Genomic DNA, 16,281 nt, shown 5'->3' with positions numbered 1-16,281 from the left:
CAGAGTGTCCCTCCCTTGGCCCCTCCCTGCCACGATGGCCCAGCCCCAGGGGAGACAGGAGAGGTGGCAGCCCTGGACACTGGCAAATGGAGTGTCACCCAGCCAGAGCAGATGACTGCTTTGTGTTTGCTTGTGAATCACATCCAGTGAGAGCCCCCCAAGGTCACAGGCCTCCCCGACCTGCAGGCTCTTCCCATTTCTGGCAGGCTTCTGCTGTCTGCCTTCTCTAATGAGGGTGGGCAGGGCGGCGGGAAATTAACTCCAGTTTAGAGACAGGCCAACAGAAACACAGAAGCACATGGCTAGGAAATAGGATTAAAACTTCTGACCTTGGGTCAGATGGGGAAGAAAAGTCACCACCAAAGAGGCCCTCCCCCGACCCTGTGAGCCATGCCAGTAGCTGACAGTCAGTGGGGAAGGAGGCCAGCTGAGTCACTGACGGGGCTGTGGCGCCGGGCTGGACCTTCCAGGCCGGCCTTCCCGTGCCCGCTGCAAGCCCCCGCTTTGCCCCTTCAGGAGCTCGGTTCCCGGGTGTAGGGGTGCTCCCGGGGCTTCCCACTGGAGCAGGAGTCAAGGCCAAGGCCCCAGGTATGTTGCCAGCTGGGCTGGTGACCCGTGGTGGGAATCTCCATTCGCCCTCAGTCCCCTCCGTCCCGGGGTGAGGGGCGGGGACCCTGGGCTCAGCTGGCTGAGATGGGCGGCACATCTCTCAGAAATCCCCGAGTGTGTGCGAGGCAGCATGAGCTGGGAGGTCTGGGCAGAAGTGGCCACGGCTCGGGTCAGCCCGCCCCTCGGCGCTGCCATTGGTGCGTGGGTGCCCTGTGCCCGTGGTGGCAGGGCTGCAGTGATGGCTCCTTGTCACTGCAGGTGGAGGCGGAGCTTTTGCCGGAATCCCAGGTAAGGCAAGGCTGGGTCCCCCACGCCAGTGAGGGTGGGCAGGCCAATGGGTCGGCCAGCCGGGCAGGAGATCCTCCCCTGGGAGGGGCTGGGCGTGCCTACTGCTCCAGGCCTCAGACTGGCTTCAGCACAAAGTGGCATCAGTCACAGGCCTGCTTCCCCCGTCCCAACCCTCTGTCTGGGAGCCCAGATGAGCCCAGAAAACCCAGCAGTCTGTGCCAAATGCCACAAGGGCTACAGGCCCTAAGTGTGGCCCAAGCCCCAGGAGGGAGAGTGTCCTGTAGCTTCCAGAAGGAAGTGGCCCGTCACTGGGGGTTGCTCTGCTGGCCGATGAGAAAGAGGCAGGAAGGCCCTCTAGGCACTAGGATGGTTTCTGGATTCCAGATGCCATGGGAGCTCATTCTGTCTGAGCAGAAAGTGGAGCGTGAGGCTGGGGGCTTCGCAGGGGCTGCTGGCCCGAGTGGCTGGGACCTGATTTTGCTCTCCTTGTTCCCACAGGAGTTGGACCCTTTGGAGGTCAGCAGCCTGGAGTCCCTCTGGGGTACCCCATCAAGGCACCCAAGCTGCCAAGTAAGGCAGAAGGGGGATTCAAGAGACACCACTCGCTGGGCCTCCCTACTGGGAAGCCAGCTTGAGAGGGGACTTGTTTGGCCACCTGTGTCTTGGGGTGGATGGGGGTAGTCAGGAAACCTGGTATTAAAGCCCATTTCTGGTCGCCAGCAAAGGGAAACAGGGGGAAGCCATCCTGCAGGTGTTGGTCTCACTCCCATGCACACACATGCACAAGTGTGCACACACATGCACACACATGCACAGAGACCCGTAGCCCTGATGGGAAACCACTTGCATTGATGGTAAGAAACACCATTCACTGGAAAGACCCCTCTGATGTCAACCCACCTCCACCCCAGCAATCAGCTCACATCATGAGCTGTTTCCTGATGGGGAGGAGAGTAAGGAAGATACTCAGACTCTAGGGCCATGGCAGGGCCTGGGTTGGTAGAAGAATGGGTGTCCCATCATGCCCTGGGGCAGGGGTGTCCTCTCCCTCCTCCACCAAGGCCTCTGCTCTCCCGAGAGCCTCTGAGAGCAGCTCACAGCCCTGGTGGGGGCGGCGCGGTCTCGGGCTTCAGTACCTGTGGGAATAGGTCTGTCTACCCAGGTAGTGGGGGCCCAGTGAGGCATGGGGCTGCCATGGGGCATCCCCTGATCCCACACTCCGTCTCCTCAGGTGGCTACGGACTGCCCTACAGCACTGGGAAACTGCCCTATGGTAAGGCCCTCTTAGACTGGCGGGCTTCTGGCTCTCTCCAGCTGCAGGGTTCCGGCAAGGGAGCTGTGGCCCCAGCTCAGGGCTAAGAGAGCACCAGCTGGAGGGAGGGGGGTTGTGGAGTCTCGGGATGGGAGTCCCCGAAGGAGGGGACATGGAACTTGGACTCAGACAGCCTCATTCTCAATCCTGGCCCTCGCACTTATCACCAGGTCTTGGGAGAACCGGTTTCTTCTCTGAGCCTCAGTGTCTTTGTCTGTAAAATGGGAATAACCATCCCATACACATTTGTATTTAACTCTGGCTGTGGGGGGGGCAGGTGGAGACTCTGGGTGGCCTGGCCCTTGAAGGGCAGGGCAGGGGGCAGCCACGGTGAGGTCCACGTGGAAGCCCAGAGGCTCTCGTTTTGCAGGCTATGGGCCTGGAGGAGTAGCTGGTGCCGCGGGCAAGGCCGGGTACCCGACAGGGACAGGTAAGGAGAGCCTCACCCCACTGCCAGCCAAAGGGGGCACTAATCACCGAGGCTCCATAAAGCAGGCCAGCCCACCCTACATCCAGACCCCGGGTCTGAGCCTGGAGAAGGATCCTCAACCTCTGCATGCTATGAAACCCCACATCCACACCCAGATGTGAACCAGTTGGTTTTCTTTTTTTTATATAAATCTATTTATTTATTTATTTTTGGTTGCATTGGGTCTCTGTTGCTGTGCGCGGCTTTCTCTAGTTGTGGTGAGCGGGAGCTACTCTTCATTGCGGTGCGAGGGCTTCTCATTGCGGTGGCTTCTCTTGTTGTGGAGCACAGGCTCTAGGTGTGCGGGCTTCAGTAGTTGTGGCACGTAGGCTCAGCAGTTGTGGTGCACGGGCTTAGCTGCTCTGCGGTATGTGGGATCCTCCCAGACCAGGGCTTGAACCCGTGTCTCCTGCATTGGCAGGCAGATTCTTAACCACTGCGCCACCAGGGAAGCCCCGAACCAGTTGGTTTTCTTGGGGCTGGAATAGGTGGGCTCTGGAAATGCAGGGGCACACTTTCCAGAGTCTCTCTCCTTCCTCTCCCCCAGGGGTTGGCACACAGGCTGCAGCAGCAGCAGCAGCAGCTAAAGCAGCAGCAAAACTTGGTGAGTACGCTTGGAGTCCCTGCCTGCTAGCTGCCAGCCCCCCAACCTCTCCATCCCTATTACCACTGAGAGCCTTCCTCACAGATAACTAACTAAGGTGGCCCCTCCCCACTCCACCCCCATTTATCCAACTTTTGCAACACCACCCGTTCCTCTCTCCTTCCATCCATCCATTCATTCATTCTTTTTTCCATCCGTCCATTCACTCCACCCTCCAATCCTCCATTCCTCCATCCCTCCATCCATCTCTTCATCCATCCACCCATCCCTCCATCCATCCATTCATCCATCCCTCCCTCCTTCTGTCCCTCCCTCCATCCATCCATCCATGAATCCATCCCTCCCTCCATCCATCCATCCTTCCATCCATCTATCCACCCACTTATCTCTCCATCCATCCATCCATCTACCCATCCATCCATTCATCCATCCCTCCCTCCTTCTGTCCCTCCCTCCCTCCACCCATCCATTTCAGAGACCAGGGACAGATAAGAGCTCTGCTGGAGAATGTTGGCACTGCTGTGGGAGTCAAGAGGGAGACGTTGTTTCTACCTGGGGATAATCAGGAAGCGTTCTCAGAGAAAATATTTGATTCAGGCCTTAAAATATAGGTGGAGTTTGCCATGTGGTTAAAATAGGAGGGAGCAGGCAGAGGGAATGGGTAAAAGGGTGGTTAGAATGATAATTTTAGGTGGTACCTATATGAGCATTTAAACAATTTAATAGTTTAGTATCGATTTAATATGTACTATAAAACTTTTAACTAGCTCCTCAAGCCCATGATCCCTTGGCTAGTAGATGTGGCATGGCCTTCTCTATGCCCACGTGGGGAGCAAAGTGGGCATCTGTCCCCCTGTCCCGGGTCATTCCCCAGTTCAGAGTCAGATCATGGGGGGTGAAGTCTTCACCTCTACCCCAGTCCCAGGGGAGCCCTTCCTGTAGCCTGTAGCACTGAGCTGGAGGCCTGCCCCACGGAGGCCCCACAAGCCCTCCCTCCAAGCCCCCAAGGCTGGAGGGGATGGCTGGAATGTGGGAGCAGGAGAGTGGGACGGCAAGGGGCTGCCAGAGCCAGGCAGCCAGGCGCTTGGATTGCAAACTTGGCCGCGTCTTCGGAACACAGGGAGAGGAAGTCTTGAACATTCTTGCAGGGGCCCCTCTGGCCCGGGGAGCGGCCGCTTGTGGTTTCTCAGTATGTGGCAGTGATTAGAATGGGATTTGTCTGAAAACATACAAGTCCCTTAATGAGGGTGTTGAAATGGACACTTTGGGGGTGAGTCAAGGAACAGTGGGGTGGGGGCCTTCCCAAGCAGGCCCAGCTGGAGATGCCTGGGCCTCATTCCCAGAGGAGATTGCACTGTGAAAACACCAGCATCCAAGTAGCCTTCTGCCTGGCTTCAGGAGGGGCCCCCGGGAGCCACATTTGCACTATCCCCCTCCTAACAGGTGCTGGAGCAGCCGGCGTTCTCCCTGGCATTGGTGTTGGAGGTGCTGGCATTCCTGGCGGGCCCGGCGTGATTCCTGGCATCGGAGGCATCGCAGGTCGTGTCCACTCCAGCAGGGGGTGGAGGGTCTCCTTGAGAATGCTGTAGGGGAAGGGCCTCACCCTCTGTGGCTCTCTCTCCAGGGGCCGGGGCTCCAGATGCTGCTGCTGCTGCCGCTAAGGCAGCCAAATATGGTGAGTGTCCCCGCAGGGGGCAGGACCAGGGCTCCGGCCAGCTCTGGCCTCCGCATGGGCCTTGGAGACCCTAGTCCTATAAGGCTGGATGGACTTTGCCTTCGTCCATCTGGGGCACGAAGTGCCAGGAGTAGGCAAATTGATGGATGAGAGAGTGGGTGGTGGGTGGTCTGGCCACTCTGCCTGGGAGACTCTGTCCAGTGCTCTCCACTGACTGACTCAGCAGAGGGCAGGGACCCTGTGGAGCATCTGTCTCCTCCCACTCTCCCCCAGGGCCACCCAGAGCTGCTGCACCAACTGCCTGGGTGCCCAGAGGAGCGTTCTGACTCTGCTTCAGAGCTAGACTGTGCTCCTCCCAGCCACAGGTGCAAACCCGTAGAGCTCTGTCGGGGTTCCCTCATCCCCCGCCCTTCTCTCGGATGACTTGGATCCATGCAGATGCGATGCCCGCTCACCTGGGATCCTGCACTCAGGACCTGCCGCTCCTGTAGCTCCCCAGAGTCATGCCCCTGGAGGCCCTCTGAGGTTCCCACAGGGTCCAGGCCAGGGGAACAATCCTTTCCTTCCACAGGCGCTGCTGCAGGCTTAGTGCCCGGTGCGCCAGGCTTTGGCCCAGGAGTAGTTGGCATCCCAGGAGTTGGAGTCCCAGGAGTTGGAGTCCCAGGAGTTGGAGTCCCAGGTGTTGGAGTCCCAGGTGTTGGGGTCCCAGGAGTTGGAGTCCCAGGTGTTGGGGTCCCAGGAGTTGGAGTCCCAGGTGTTGGAGTCCCAGGAGTTGGAATCCCAGGTGTTGGAGTCCCTGGTGTTGGAGTCCCAGGTGTTGGAGTCCCAGGTGTTGGAATCCCAGGTATTGGGGGGCCCGGGCATCATGGGTGGACCAGGTGAGCTTGGCTCTGTGTGTGTGTGTGTGTGTGTGTGTGTGTGTGTGTGTGTGTGTGTAAGAGAGAGATGTTGAAATTATTGCCAAGACTTTTGTATTCTCCCCGACACCTCCCCACTCTATCCTCTTCTCTCCACACCCTTGGTCATCTTCTCTCCCTTGGGATATGACCACCTCCTAATTAACTATGGCCAGCAACATCTTGAATTCACCTTTTGGCTGTCAGTGTGCTCCTGGGGGCAGGAACCATGTCTTTTTCATCTCTGTGTTCCCAGCCCTTAGCTGAATATGTGCTCAGTAAATGGTGGATAGATGGGTGGGTAGGTAGATAGGTGGATAGATGGATGGGGGGGATGGATGGGCAGAGGGACAGCTAGGGAGGTAGGAGAATGGCCATGTGGATGAGTAGGCAAATTGATGGATGAGAGAGTGGGTGGTGGGTGGATGAAGGGACAGATACAAGGATGGGTGGTTACATGGATGGATAGATAGATATAGGTAAAATGGTAGATGGTGAGTTAAATGGGTAAATGAAAAGAGAGATGAATAGGCAGGTGGGGGACAAGATAAGTGGTTAGAAGGATGGATGGATGGATGGATGGATGGATGGATGGATGGATGGATAAGCACGTGGGTAGATGAGCAGATGAATGGGTGGGTAGAAGGCAAATACAAAATGGATGGGGGACTTCCCTGGCAGTCCAGTGGTTAAGACTCTGCGCTCCCAGTGCAGGGGGTGAGGGTTTGATCCCTGGTCGGGGAACAAAGATCCCACGTGCCGCGGAGCGCCGCGAGAAAAAGAAAATCAAAATGGTTGGTTGGTTAGATATTTAGATGAATGGATAGATAGATGGATGGATAAATGCGTGTGTGGGTGGACAGAGAGATAAGTGGTTGAGTGGGTAGATTGAGGTCCAAAGATAGACAAATGGACAGCCATACAGGAAGGTCAGCAGACGGATGAATGGGTGGCTGGATAGACAGATGGACAGATGGGCTGATGGAGATATATGTGTGAGTAAATGGATGGACCACTCTGTGTTGGCTCAACAGATAGAAAGAAGATGGACTGAAAGACAGATGGGTGGACAGAGGGATATATATAGCGCATCTCTGCTCCATTCTCTCCTGAGCATTTGTGTTTCCCTTGGTCTCTACAGGGGCTGTGTCACCAGCTGCAGCTGCTAAAGCAGCAGCCAAAGCAGCCAAATTCGGTGAGTCCTGTGCTGATAGCTCCGCCCCACCCTATTCTGGCCTTTACTTGCCAGAACTAAAGGACCGTCATCTTCTAGCCCCCGTTGTACAGCCCAGAGAAGGGGAGTGACTTGCCCAGGGCCACACAGCAAGTCACTGGCAGAGCTGGGACTTGGCCCTGTTGGGCCCCAGGACTATGTCTCCCCCAGTTGTCTCCCACCATGAGGCCAAGGGACTGGGTGATAGGAGAGTCCCAGTACGGCATTCCCAGTGGAGACAGTGTCCCTGACCCTCCCTGCTCTGGCCAGGACCCTCTCAGAGGAGCCCAAGACTGGCTGGGGATAGGGGACCTGTGCACAGTCTTTCCATCTTCAACAAAGAGGCTCTTCCCCAAGCGCTCAGAGAAGAGAGGGGCTGGAGACACACTGCGGGGTGTCAGTAGGGAGGAAGTTGGTGGGGGGCCCAGGTGTCCCATGGTTTCCTGTCCTTCACGGACCAGACATAGGGGAAGCTCGCATCCTCTTCTCCTGTCCAGCGTCCCCCAGAGCCCTTCCCAGCCTCTCTCATTGAGATCGTTTTCCACTTGGTTCTCTTCTCTCTGCAGGGGCCAGAGGCGGAGTGGGAGTTGGAGGTATTCCCACTTTCGGCGTCGGTGCTGGGGGCTTTCCTGGCTTCGGTGTCGGAGTCGGAGGTGTTCCTGGAGCTGGCATTTCCCGTGAGCCTTAGTTCCATGCGGGGGAAACAGGGAAGGGGTGGGGGCTTGGCGGTTGGGGGTGGGGGTGGGGGAGGGTAGACTGGGCTTCGCCGAGCTCAGGGAGGAGCTGGGGGAGAGCGCAGGGAGGGTCTCCAGTGCCTTTGGGGCAGGAGCTCTGTCAGCACAGCCTGGCTGAGATCCAGCAAGGTTTCTGAGTCTCTTTCTTTCTCGGTTCCTCATAGCAGCAGCCCAAGCAGCCGCCGCCCAGGCAGCCGCCGCCAAGGCAGCCAAGATCGGTAAGTGCCCCAGCCTTGCCTGTCCTCACGCCCAGGGCCATGCCCTCCCCTCCTCCCCACCGCAGCCCTGCTCTCCTGCAGGGCCCAGGCTCAAAGCTCAGAGCAATTCTCCAACACGAGGGCAGAGCAACCTCACACTAGGGCCTCCAGGGCTGAAATGGCCTGGGTCAAGGTCGGAAGCCCCTGGGCCCATCTTCCAAAGCCACAGTGAAGTTTTCTGCGCTTTTCAATTGCGCACCATTAGGATCATTGGTGCCTGGCTTATCTCCCCCAGACCAGCGAGTTAAAGGTGCCCATCCATACACAACCATTATGCCATTATGCAACCCCTACCTCCACCCTCTGCTCCCCCAAGAAGGGGGCACTTCAAGGGCAGAGCTGGATGCTCTTCACCCCTCCAGGTGCTGCAGGAGCAGGAGCCCTGGGAGGGCTGGTGCCAGGTGCCGGAGGAGAAATACCAGGTGTGCCAGGCGCTGTAGGGGTACCAGGTGAGCTGTGTCCCCAACCCAGACATGGGTTTGGCTTATCTCATGGAAGGGGCCCTGGAGGTGGCCTATGTCAAGTGTACCATTTTACAGATGACAAGACTGAGCCCAGAGACAAGGGTAGAGACAAAGCAATTTCCCTTAGTTTGGAGGGAAGAGCCCCCATGGGATTCCAGATTGCTGAGTGAACCCGGCAAGTCCCCTACCTACCCCGGGGACGCTCAGGATGTCAGCCCAATAGGCAGTGGAACTCTGCTCTACCAGGGTTGGGGGGCCTCATTCACCCCTCACGGGGCCTTTCTGGTTTCTGATCAGGTGGGAGGGCCTGTGTCAGCCTTTGTTTTCCCGGCACTCTTTCTCCAAGGGGAGGAGATTAAGAATTACAATGAGATTAATTTACAGCCTTCCTTGGTTGTTTTTTTCCCACCAGAAGATTTCTCTTCTGCATTTCTTCTTCTTTCTGGGAGGAAATTCCCCTTTTGAGTTTCCCCCCAAGAAATGTGGCGCTTCCTCTAATAGTTTTGGATATGGACGTGATTAGGATTTTTAAAAACTAACATCACCTTCAGCAGAAAGCTCCAGAAATCTTTTAGACTGAGGTTTAGGAGAGACAGCTTCGGGCTGCCCTCCACCATGGGCAGAGCTAGAAGGCCACAGTCTCAGAGCTGCTTCTCAGGGAAGGGACGTGCCCAGGGCGGCTGGTGGGCCATCTGAGAGCGGGCCTGCCTCACGCTGGGTTTCCTGGGTGAGGGGACAGTTCCCTAGAGGTGGTCTCTGAGAAGCCTTTCCACTGTGGAGGGTGGGTAAGAGGCGGAAGTGGTGCTGAGGACCACTCCACACTCTTCACATCTCCAGGGGCAGGGATCCAGGCAGCTGCAGCCGCCAAAGCAGCCGCCAAAGCTGCCCAGTTTGGTAAGTGAGCCCCCTGCCAGTCCTGTCTTCGACCCTCAGCCTAGAGCACTGCTCTCTTGTGTCCCTGCTTTGGGGTCTGGCAGACCCCCCTCCTTAGGCTGTCATGTTCTGGACGTGGGCCTTCCTCACAGCTTTTGGCCCATCTGACCACTTTGAGGGGTGTGGATGAAGTTTCTGATTAGGAAGGCAAAGTGAGAACAGGTGCTGGCGAGCCCTCCAGAACACACCCCCTACCCTTCCCAAAGCCACTGCTGCCTCCCAGTCCAGCTGGGGCCTTGCCCTGCTTCTGGAACAAATGCTGGGCTCCTCTGGGCTCCCACCTACCCCAAGGGACAACCATGTTCTTGCTCCCTGACAAGGTTCTCCATGTCCTGCTTCATCTGAGGGCCACCCTGGCAGCCCCAGGTTCCCATACCTTCCTGAATATGGCATAGCGAAACAGCTCACTTTAGAGCCAGAGAAATCTTAACTTCAGGTCTGCTGACCCCCAAACTCACATATGATAAACAACTCTTTTTTGTGAAACTATCATTTGCTGAGGTAATCATTACACCAGCCTTATGAAATTGGTACTCTTATGCCCATTTCACAGATGTGGAAACTGAGGCTCCAAGAGCCTAAGAGACTTGCCCATAGTCACACAGCTAAATGGTGGCCGAGCTGAGCTTGGAAGCCAGTCCTGCCTGTCTTGCAGAGCTCCCTTTACTACATAAGTCTGCCTCCATCACCCTCAGGAGCCTCAAAGGGGCCCTTGTAACTCCAAAGTTTAAGAACTCCTGATCCTGCCCAGACCTCATATTAGGGATGAAGAAGCTGAGGCCCATCAAGGGAAAGTAACTTGTCCAAGGTCACACAGCAAGTCTGTGCCCGGCTAAGGACCCAGGGCTCCTGACCTCCAGCCCGCTGCTCTTTCCATTAGCTTCTGCCCTCCTTGATCAGGACTTGGTTAAGGATGAGCTCTTCTCTGTCTTGCAGGGTTAGGCCCAGGTGTCGGTCTGGGCCCCGGTGTCGGTCTGGGTCCCGGTGTTGGGCTGGGTCCCGGTGTCGGTCTGGGTCCCGGAGTCGGCGTGGGTCCCGGTGTTGGCATTGGCCCCGGTGGCGTCATAGGTAAGCAGTGTGAGCAAGTGGGCCTGAGGGGCCTCTGAAAGCTCCATGGGCGCCATCCTTGAACCCCCTCTCTCTCCTCCCAGGAGTAGGGGCCCCAGCTGCAGCCAAAGCCGCTGCTAAGGCGGCCGCCAAAGCCCAGTTCCGTGAGTGCCCTGCCTGCCTTCTCTCCTCACCCCACAAGCCCAGGCCTGGCCCAGCGTGACCCAAGCCTAAACTGGACCCCAGGACATGCCATATCTCAGGCCCGCCCTGCAGCCTCATGAGGCCCACAAGGCGGCAGACAGAGGGATTGGAAGTGCAGATTTGGCCTGAGGGAGACCCGGGTTCGAGTCCTGAGCCACACACTAGCTGAGTGACCTCTGAGTTTCCTGTCCTTTCGTGTGGGTACCGATGGCACCTGTCACAGAGGCTTGTTAGGAGAATCAAATGAGTTCATCCAAAAGGGAGGAACAGGAGGTTAGCCTGAAAAGGGCAGTGGTGTCCAGAGTGTGTGTCCCTGAATGCCAGCCTGGGGAAGGGCTGGACTTGGTGGTCAATGAGAGTTTTAGGAAGACCATTCTGGTGGCAGCGTAGAGGGCAGATTAAGGGGGTCTGGACCCCTTCCCTTGGGGCCTGACTCAGCTCCCTGAGCCGTACACCCCAAAAAGGGCCTGTTCCCTGCCTGCTGCCGCCACCCCACTCCCCATCTCCCCCAGGGGCTGCCGCTGGGCTTCCTGCCGGCGTTCCCGGATTTGGACCCGGTGTTGGAGTTCCTGGACTTGGAGTTGGTGTTGGTGTTCCTGGATTTGGGGCAGGTGCAGGTGAGGGGCCTTCTAGGGGCTGAACAGAAACGCCCCTGACCTCAGAGGAGGGAGACCTCTCCTCCCAGCACGTCCCCTCCACTCAGAGGTGTGCAATAAATTCCCCATTAGGTTCTCCTGAGCAGTTAGAGACAACTGGGGTAACAGGATGTGGGCAGGCCAGGCGAAGGGTCCTCTTCTGCCAGATTTCAGAGTTTCTGTCTCCTCAGTGGAAGGGTGCCAGGGCTCCAAACTGAGAAGAAGCCCACCACCCAAGGAAGGAGGCTGGAGGTCCCTGGGTTCAGTGGTGTGGGTGGGCTAGCCTGGCGCCCCTTCAGCAGTGCACTGTGGCAAGGGGGCCACTAGGAACTCTAGCTCTTCATCTACTAGTTACTGAGCCTGCTCTATGTCCAGCCTCAGGCAGACCACGCCGGGCCTAGAGGAGACGGGAGGGGACAGATGGAAGGAGGAGGCACAGTTCAGCCCTCAAGCACCCCCAGACCAGACTGGTAGAGGCACAGTTAGACACTGAAGCTCTGTACTTGGCTGGGTGAGCTCCTGGCTGCAGAGCCACAGCTTCAGGGCTTTGAGAGAAGCAAAGAAGGCTGAGGAAGTCAAGGAGGGCTCCCTGGAGGAAGCAGAATCCCCAGGCACAGAGCTCAGCTGCTGACCACCCCACTCTTCCTTTTGCCCTTTTCCCCAGTACCTGGAGCCCTGGCCGCAGCTAAAGCTGCCAAGTACGGTGAGTGCACCCCACACACCATCCCTGACAGCACCTGGTCACCCAGCTCCCCTCCCCCTGGGCCAAGGCCCAGTGCCTGGAGCCTACAGCGCAGGGTTGGGATGGTCAGGATGGAAAAAGGCAGTTTCTAGGAAGCATTAATGATGGTTCAGCAGACTCTGGCTCCTGCCCACTAAATGCCTAGAGTGCCTCCAGCCCCAGGACAACCAAAACCGCTCTTCACATTTCCAGCCCCGCTGGGGGCAGTTTCACTTTGGTGAGGACCATGGTCCCTAAGACCCCTCAGACCCTGACAGTTTCATGGGGCCCAAGGCCAGGGAGGGGCCAGGGCTGCTCTCCCAGCAAAGCCAGGACTCCTCATCTGGGCCCCTGCCTCCCTGTCAGCATGACTGCGCCCGCCACGAGCCACGAGGACGTGGCAGACCTGCCCTCCCCCCACACTTGGCACTCGGGCAGCCCCGCCTGGCCAGATCCACACTGTCTATGTCCCCCTGCATTCCCGGCCTCCTGGGATCTGGGCCGGGGCCTCCGCCAGGGAACTGCCAACCAGGCCTGGCCGGTCCACGTGGGGCCAGTTTCTACCTCGGAAAATCCCAGCTTCCTCAGCCCCCGCCCACGACGGGACTGATGACCCACAGGCCCCTCTCCTGTTCCTCGCTGGCGGCTCTGCTGGCCTGAGTTCGGCAGCCATCGCCAGGGAAACAGAGCAGTTAAGGGCTCTGGCTCCGAAGTCATTTCCTGCCCATGAAACCTTGAACACATTGCTTAACCACTGCTGTGCCTCAATTTTCTCATCTGCGAAATGGGGCTAATAGTACCTACCTTTCCTGCTGCCCAGAGCAGTCTGATAAGTGTGACACATGGACCATGCGTGTCCCCCTAAAGCGCTAGCTGTAACTCCTGCTGCTGCCGCTCCTGGCAGCTCTGTACTGGACAGTGGTTCACACTCAGAGGTCCTTTCACTCTTCAAACACCTATAGGTGAGCAGGCGTAAGGATCGTCATCTCCTTTATAGAGATGCAACTCTGCGGCTCAGAGAGGTGACAGCTATGATGAGTGGAGAAGCCAGATTCAAACCCAGGGCTGTCAGGACCTGAGACTAGTCCTCCACCCTTGGCAGCCTGTGGCCACAGCCACCACTGTGACCACCTGCAGGTCCCAGCACCAGCCCGGGAGGAAGGAGAGGAGACAGGCAGGCTGAGGCTCAAGGGGGTGTACCCTTGCCCGATGGGTCAGGGCAGAGCTGGACCTCAGACTCAGGTGTCTGGTTATGGACTTCTGTCCAATGCTCCTTCCACTAGATCACATGGCCTCAGCCACCTGTCTACTTGCCTAGTAGCCCTGGGGCCGGGAGACCCCGTCCTTCAGAAAGGGGAGGATTGACTTTTTGTCCTCTCTCCACAGGAGCAGGAGTGCCTGGGGCCCTTGGAGACATTGGAGGTCTTGGCGGAGTCGGTGTCCCAGGTGGTGTGGTAGGTGAGTTGAAACCCCAGGACAGGCTGGGCATTGAGGAAGACTGACCCATGGAGAGTCCCTCCCTGAGCCCCCTCTGTGTCCCCAGGAGCCGGACCTGATGCTGTGGCTGCTGCCGCCAAAGCTGCCGCCAAAGCCGCCCAGTTTGGTGAGCACAGGCTTGAGGCGGGGGCTGCCGCCAGGCTTCTAGGCTTTGACAGGAGGGGAGGGGTTCTGACCACGCACCATGGAGCACATATTCCCTGACCTGTTCCTGAGGCCCTCAGGGGCATCGTCTCCCAGGGGCCCGGCCCACCTCCTGGCCCCACGAGCCCTCCAAGGCCCTGGGGGCTCAGGCTCCACCTGGGTCCTGGGATGATCTCCCCACCCCCCCACCTCCTCCCGCACCCCACCGCGGACAGACCAGCTGCTCTCACGTGCGGGGATTAATGCACAGCTCTCTCCTCAGGGCTGGGGGGACCCGGTGGGCTCGGAGTCGGTGGGCTCGGAGTCGGAGGGCTTGGAGTTGTCCCAGGGGTTGCGGGCCTTGGAGGTAAGGGGTACCCTGGAATCAGTGAGTGCATGACCGCCCCCTTCTCTGGGCTCCTGCAGCATTTGGAGGGGCCTGAGCAGGCTTAGCGAGGGCTGCCCCTTACAGCTGGGTGTCCCAGTCCTCTCCCTCTCTTTCAATTCACCCAACCACCTCAAGTGGGAGTTCATTAGGATAGAGATGGTTATGCCCATTTTCCAGAGAAGAAAAGCAAAGCGTGGAGGGAAATTACTTTCCCAAAGTCTCTGCCATCATGGTGGACCTTATGTTAACATTTCTCTCTCTCTTGGGTCATCATTCATTGTGTCTCCCTACCTGACCTGGCCTGAAGTCCCTTACCCCGTGTACTCCACAAGGCTGGCCACACAGTAGGAGCTTAATAAAGACTTCTGGAAAGATGGACGGATGAAGGCGGGGTGGAGGGATGGTGGAAGGATGAGTCAGTAGGCAGATGGCAGATCGGTGAGCAGGTCAGGAGGGGGACATGACTTGGGGAGGGAGGAGATATTCCTGGGCCCTCATGCTCCCCATCTCCCCAGGTGTGTCCCCAGCTGCAGCTGCTAAAGCAGCCAAATATGGTGAGTTGCTCCCGATGCCTCCCTCTGCCCAGGCCTGCAGGCTGCTTATGCCCCACCCCCACTGCCCTGTCCCCGCCCCGGTGCAGGCCTCAGTCCTGCTCACGATACCCCTGAAGGCACATCTGGGAGATCCCTGACCCCAGACCCCAGAGGGGATGCTCAGGGTCCCTTAAACTGTGGCTCGTCCTGACCCCCATCTGCCCTCTTCTCAGGTGCCGCTGGCCTTGGAGGTTTCCTAGGCGCCGCCAGGCCGTTCCCACTTGGAGGTAAGGACCACCTCCGCTGTGAAATCCTCAGCTCGGCCCGGCCCTGGAGGAGGCCTGGCTGCCTAGCAGCTGGGACTCTGAAGCTGCATCTGGCACAGGGACACAGAGAGAGGGTGGAGGGGACAGTCCGGGAAAGGAGGCATCCTGGGCAGAGGGGCAGGCCTCAGGGTCAGGTGGACACATGTGCCTCAGACACCAGGCCGACGAGCTGAGGCCATGGAACCGCATCCCAGGATGCCAGGAGGGCACCAGCTTTGTTAAGAAAGCTGCTTTGGCAGTGGGGAGGGGGCAGTGGGAGGAGGTGGTCCTAGTCGGAGAGGCAATAGGTGGCAAGGCTGGGGTGGGCCCTGCCCCCACCAACCCCAAACCCCTCCTGCAGGTGTCGCAGCAAGGCCTGGCTTCGGACTGTCTCCTATTTTCCCAGGTATGACCAGGCTCCCCCGCCCTGGGCCCCATCCTTCCTCCTTCCCTGGTTCATCTCCTGCTCAGAAGGGCTGAGCCAGGACCCGAAGGGTACCCCACGCCCTCAGATCGCACAGAGTTGGGTTTCCCCTTCTCCTCTCCCTCCCGTGCCGGGCCAGGGAGCATCAGCTTTTCCAACACACCACGTTCATATGTGGCAAACTGAGGTTCAGAGAGTGCCAGGGACACGCTCAAGGTCACACAGTCACTGATAGAGGCAAAGCCAAGGGCTTCCAACACCCAAGCCCAGAACTTGGCCCCTCTCAGACGAGGCCCAGGCTGCCCGGGAGGGCTTGGCGGGCACCCCAGAGGTGGGCACACTCACGACCCCTCTCCTTGCCTTGTAGGTGGCGGAGCCGGGGGCCTGGGAGTCGGTGGTGAGTCTATCATAAGAACAAGGGGCCCCAGTTCAAGCAGAGCCCTGAGCTCCTTCGCAGGGCGGGGGTCGATCCTGCTGTGGGAGCGGCTAGTGCAGCCACGGCCCTGGGCTGGCCCTCTGGCGTGGGGACCCGAGGGAGCCCCACGGGGAATCACGGAAGCTGAAGTCAGCCCTGGGATGTGGGGATATGGGGACCCCGATTCCTGGGGCTCCCAGCCGGGCACTCGACTGGGCACCAGGAGTGAGACAGGGACCTGGGTCAGCCCGGGTCTTAGGGTCTAACCAGAGAGGTTGACAAGGTCCCATAGAAAAGGAAAGAAACTGTAGGGGAAGAACAAGGCCTGTTCAAGCAGGTGGTCAGGGAGGCTGAGCCTGGAGCCTGTCAGTGGGGGGTAAGGCTGCCCCTGGGGGGCGTGGCCAGGGTCTGACTGTGGTGGGAGAAGGCGCTGCAGAGCTGCTCAGTCCTCCACAGGCAGCAGGCCATCTGCAAGGAGCGAGGTTGGACAGGAGGGTAGGGCCGGGGTCAGAGAGGCCTTTGGAACCCGCTGCTG

The 16,281-nt window shown here is 58.5% G+C and overlaps 1 protein-coding gene across 9 annotated transcripts in view; it reads left to right on the top strand.

Annotated features, from left to right (window-relative positions):
* Positions 1 to 16,281, top strand: part of ELN (elastin) — a 32,734-nt gene that overhangs the window by 14,102 nt on the left and 2,351 nt on the right. For 3 of the 9 annotated variants that reach the window (XM_082429778.1, XM_082429782.1, XM_082429780.1), the window contains 25 exons: positions 517 to 588; positions 868 to 897; positions 1,396 to 1,467; positions 2,129 to 2,170; positions 2,580 to 2,639; positions 3,226 to 3,282; positions 4,726 to 4,821; positions 4,907 to 4,957; positions 5,529 to 5,801; positions 6,995 to 7,048; positions 7,633 to 7,743; positions 7,965 to 8,018; positions 8,420 to 8,506; positions 9,359 to 9,415; positions 10,391 to 10,522; positions 10,606 to 10,665; positions 11,218 to 11,322; positions 12,005 to 12,043; positions 13,448 to 13,519; positions 13,605 to 13,664; positions 13,965 to 14,048; positions 14,585 to 14,623; positions 14,836 to 14,889; positions 15,269 to 15,313; positions 15,699 to 15,728. In XM_082429778.1, the coding sequence (XP_082285904.1) occupies positions 517 to 588; positions 868 to 897; positions 1,396 to 1,467; positions 2,129 to 2,170; positions 2,580 to 2,639; positions 3,226 to 3,282; positions 4,726 to 4,821; positions 4,907 to 4,957; positions 5,529 to 5,801; positions 6,995 to 7,048; positions 7,633 to 7,743; positions 7,965 to 8,018; positions 8,420 to 8,506; positions 9,359 to 9,415; positions 10,391 to 10,522; positions 10,606 to 10,665; positions 11,218 to 11,322; positions 12,005 to 12,043; positions 13,448 to 13,519; positions 13,605 to 13,664; positions 13,965 to 14,048; positions 14,585 to 14,623; positions 14,836 to 14,889; positions 15,269 to 15,313; positions 15,699 to 15,728 (1,836 nt within the window). The remainder of the gene's footprint in view (positions 1 to 516; positions 589 to 867; positions 898 to 1,395; positions 1,468 to 2,128; positions 2,171 to 2,579; positions 2,640 to 3,225; positions 3,283 to 4,725; positions 4,822 to 4,906; positions 4,958 to 5,528; positions 5,802 to 6,994; positions 7,049 to 7,632; positions 7,744 to 7,964; positions 8,019 to 8,419; positions 8,507 to 9,358; positions 9,416 to 10,390; positions 10,523 to 10,605; positions 10,666 to 11,217; positions 11,323 to 12,004; positions 12,044 to 13,447; positions 13,520 to 13,604; positions 13,665 to 13,964; positions 14,049 to 14,584; positions 14,624 to 14,835; positions 14,890 to 15,268; positions 15,314 to 15,698; positions 15,729 to 16,281) is intronic. The other 6 variants (XM_082429781.1, XM_082429779.1, XM_082429785.1 and 3 more) reach the window with 6 other exon arrangements.

The sequence above is a fragment of the Balaenoptera physalus genome, assembly GCF_965194825.1.
Source record: "Balaenoptera physalus genome assembly, chromosome: 16".
In the NCBI taxonomy this organism is placed as follows: domain Eukaryota; kingdom Metazoa; phylum Chordata; class Mammalia; order Artiodactyla; family Balaenopteridae; genus Balaenoptera; species Balaenoptera physalus.
The sequence above is the reverse complement of the archived record's forward strand: the minus strand, read 5'-3'. Positions and strand labels throughout refer to the sequence as shown.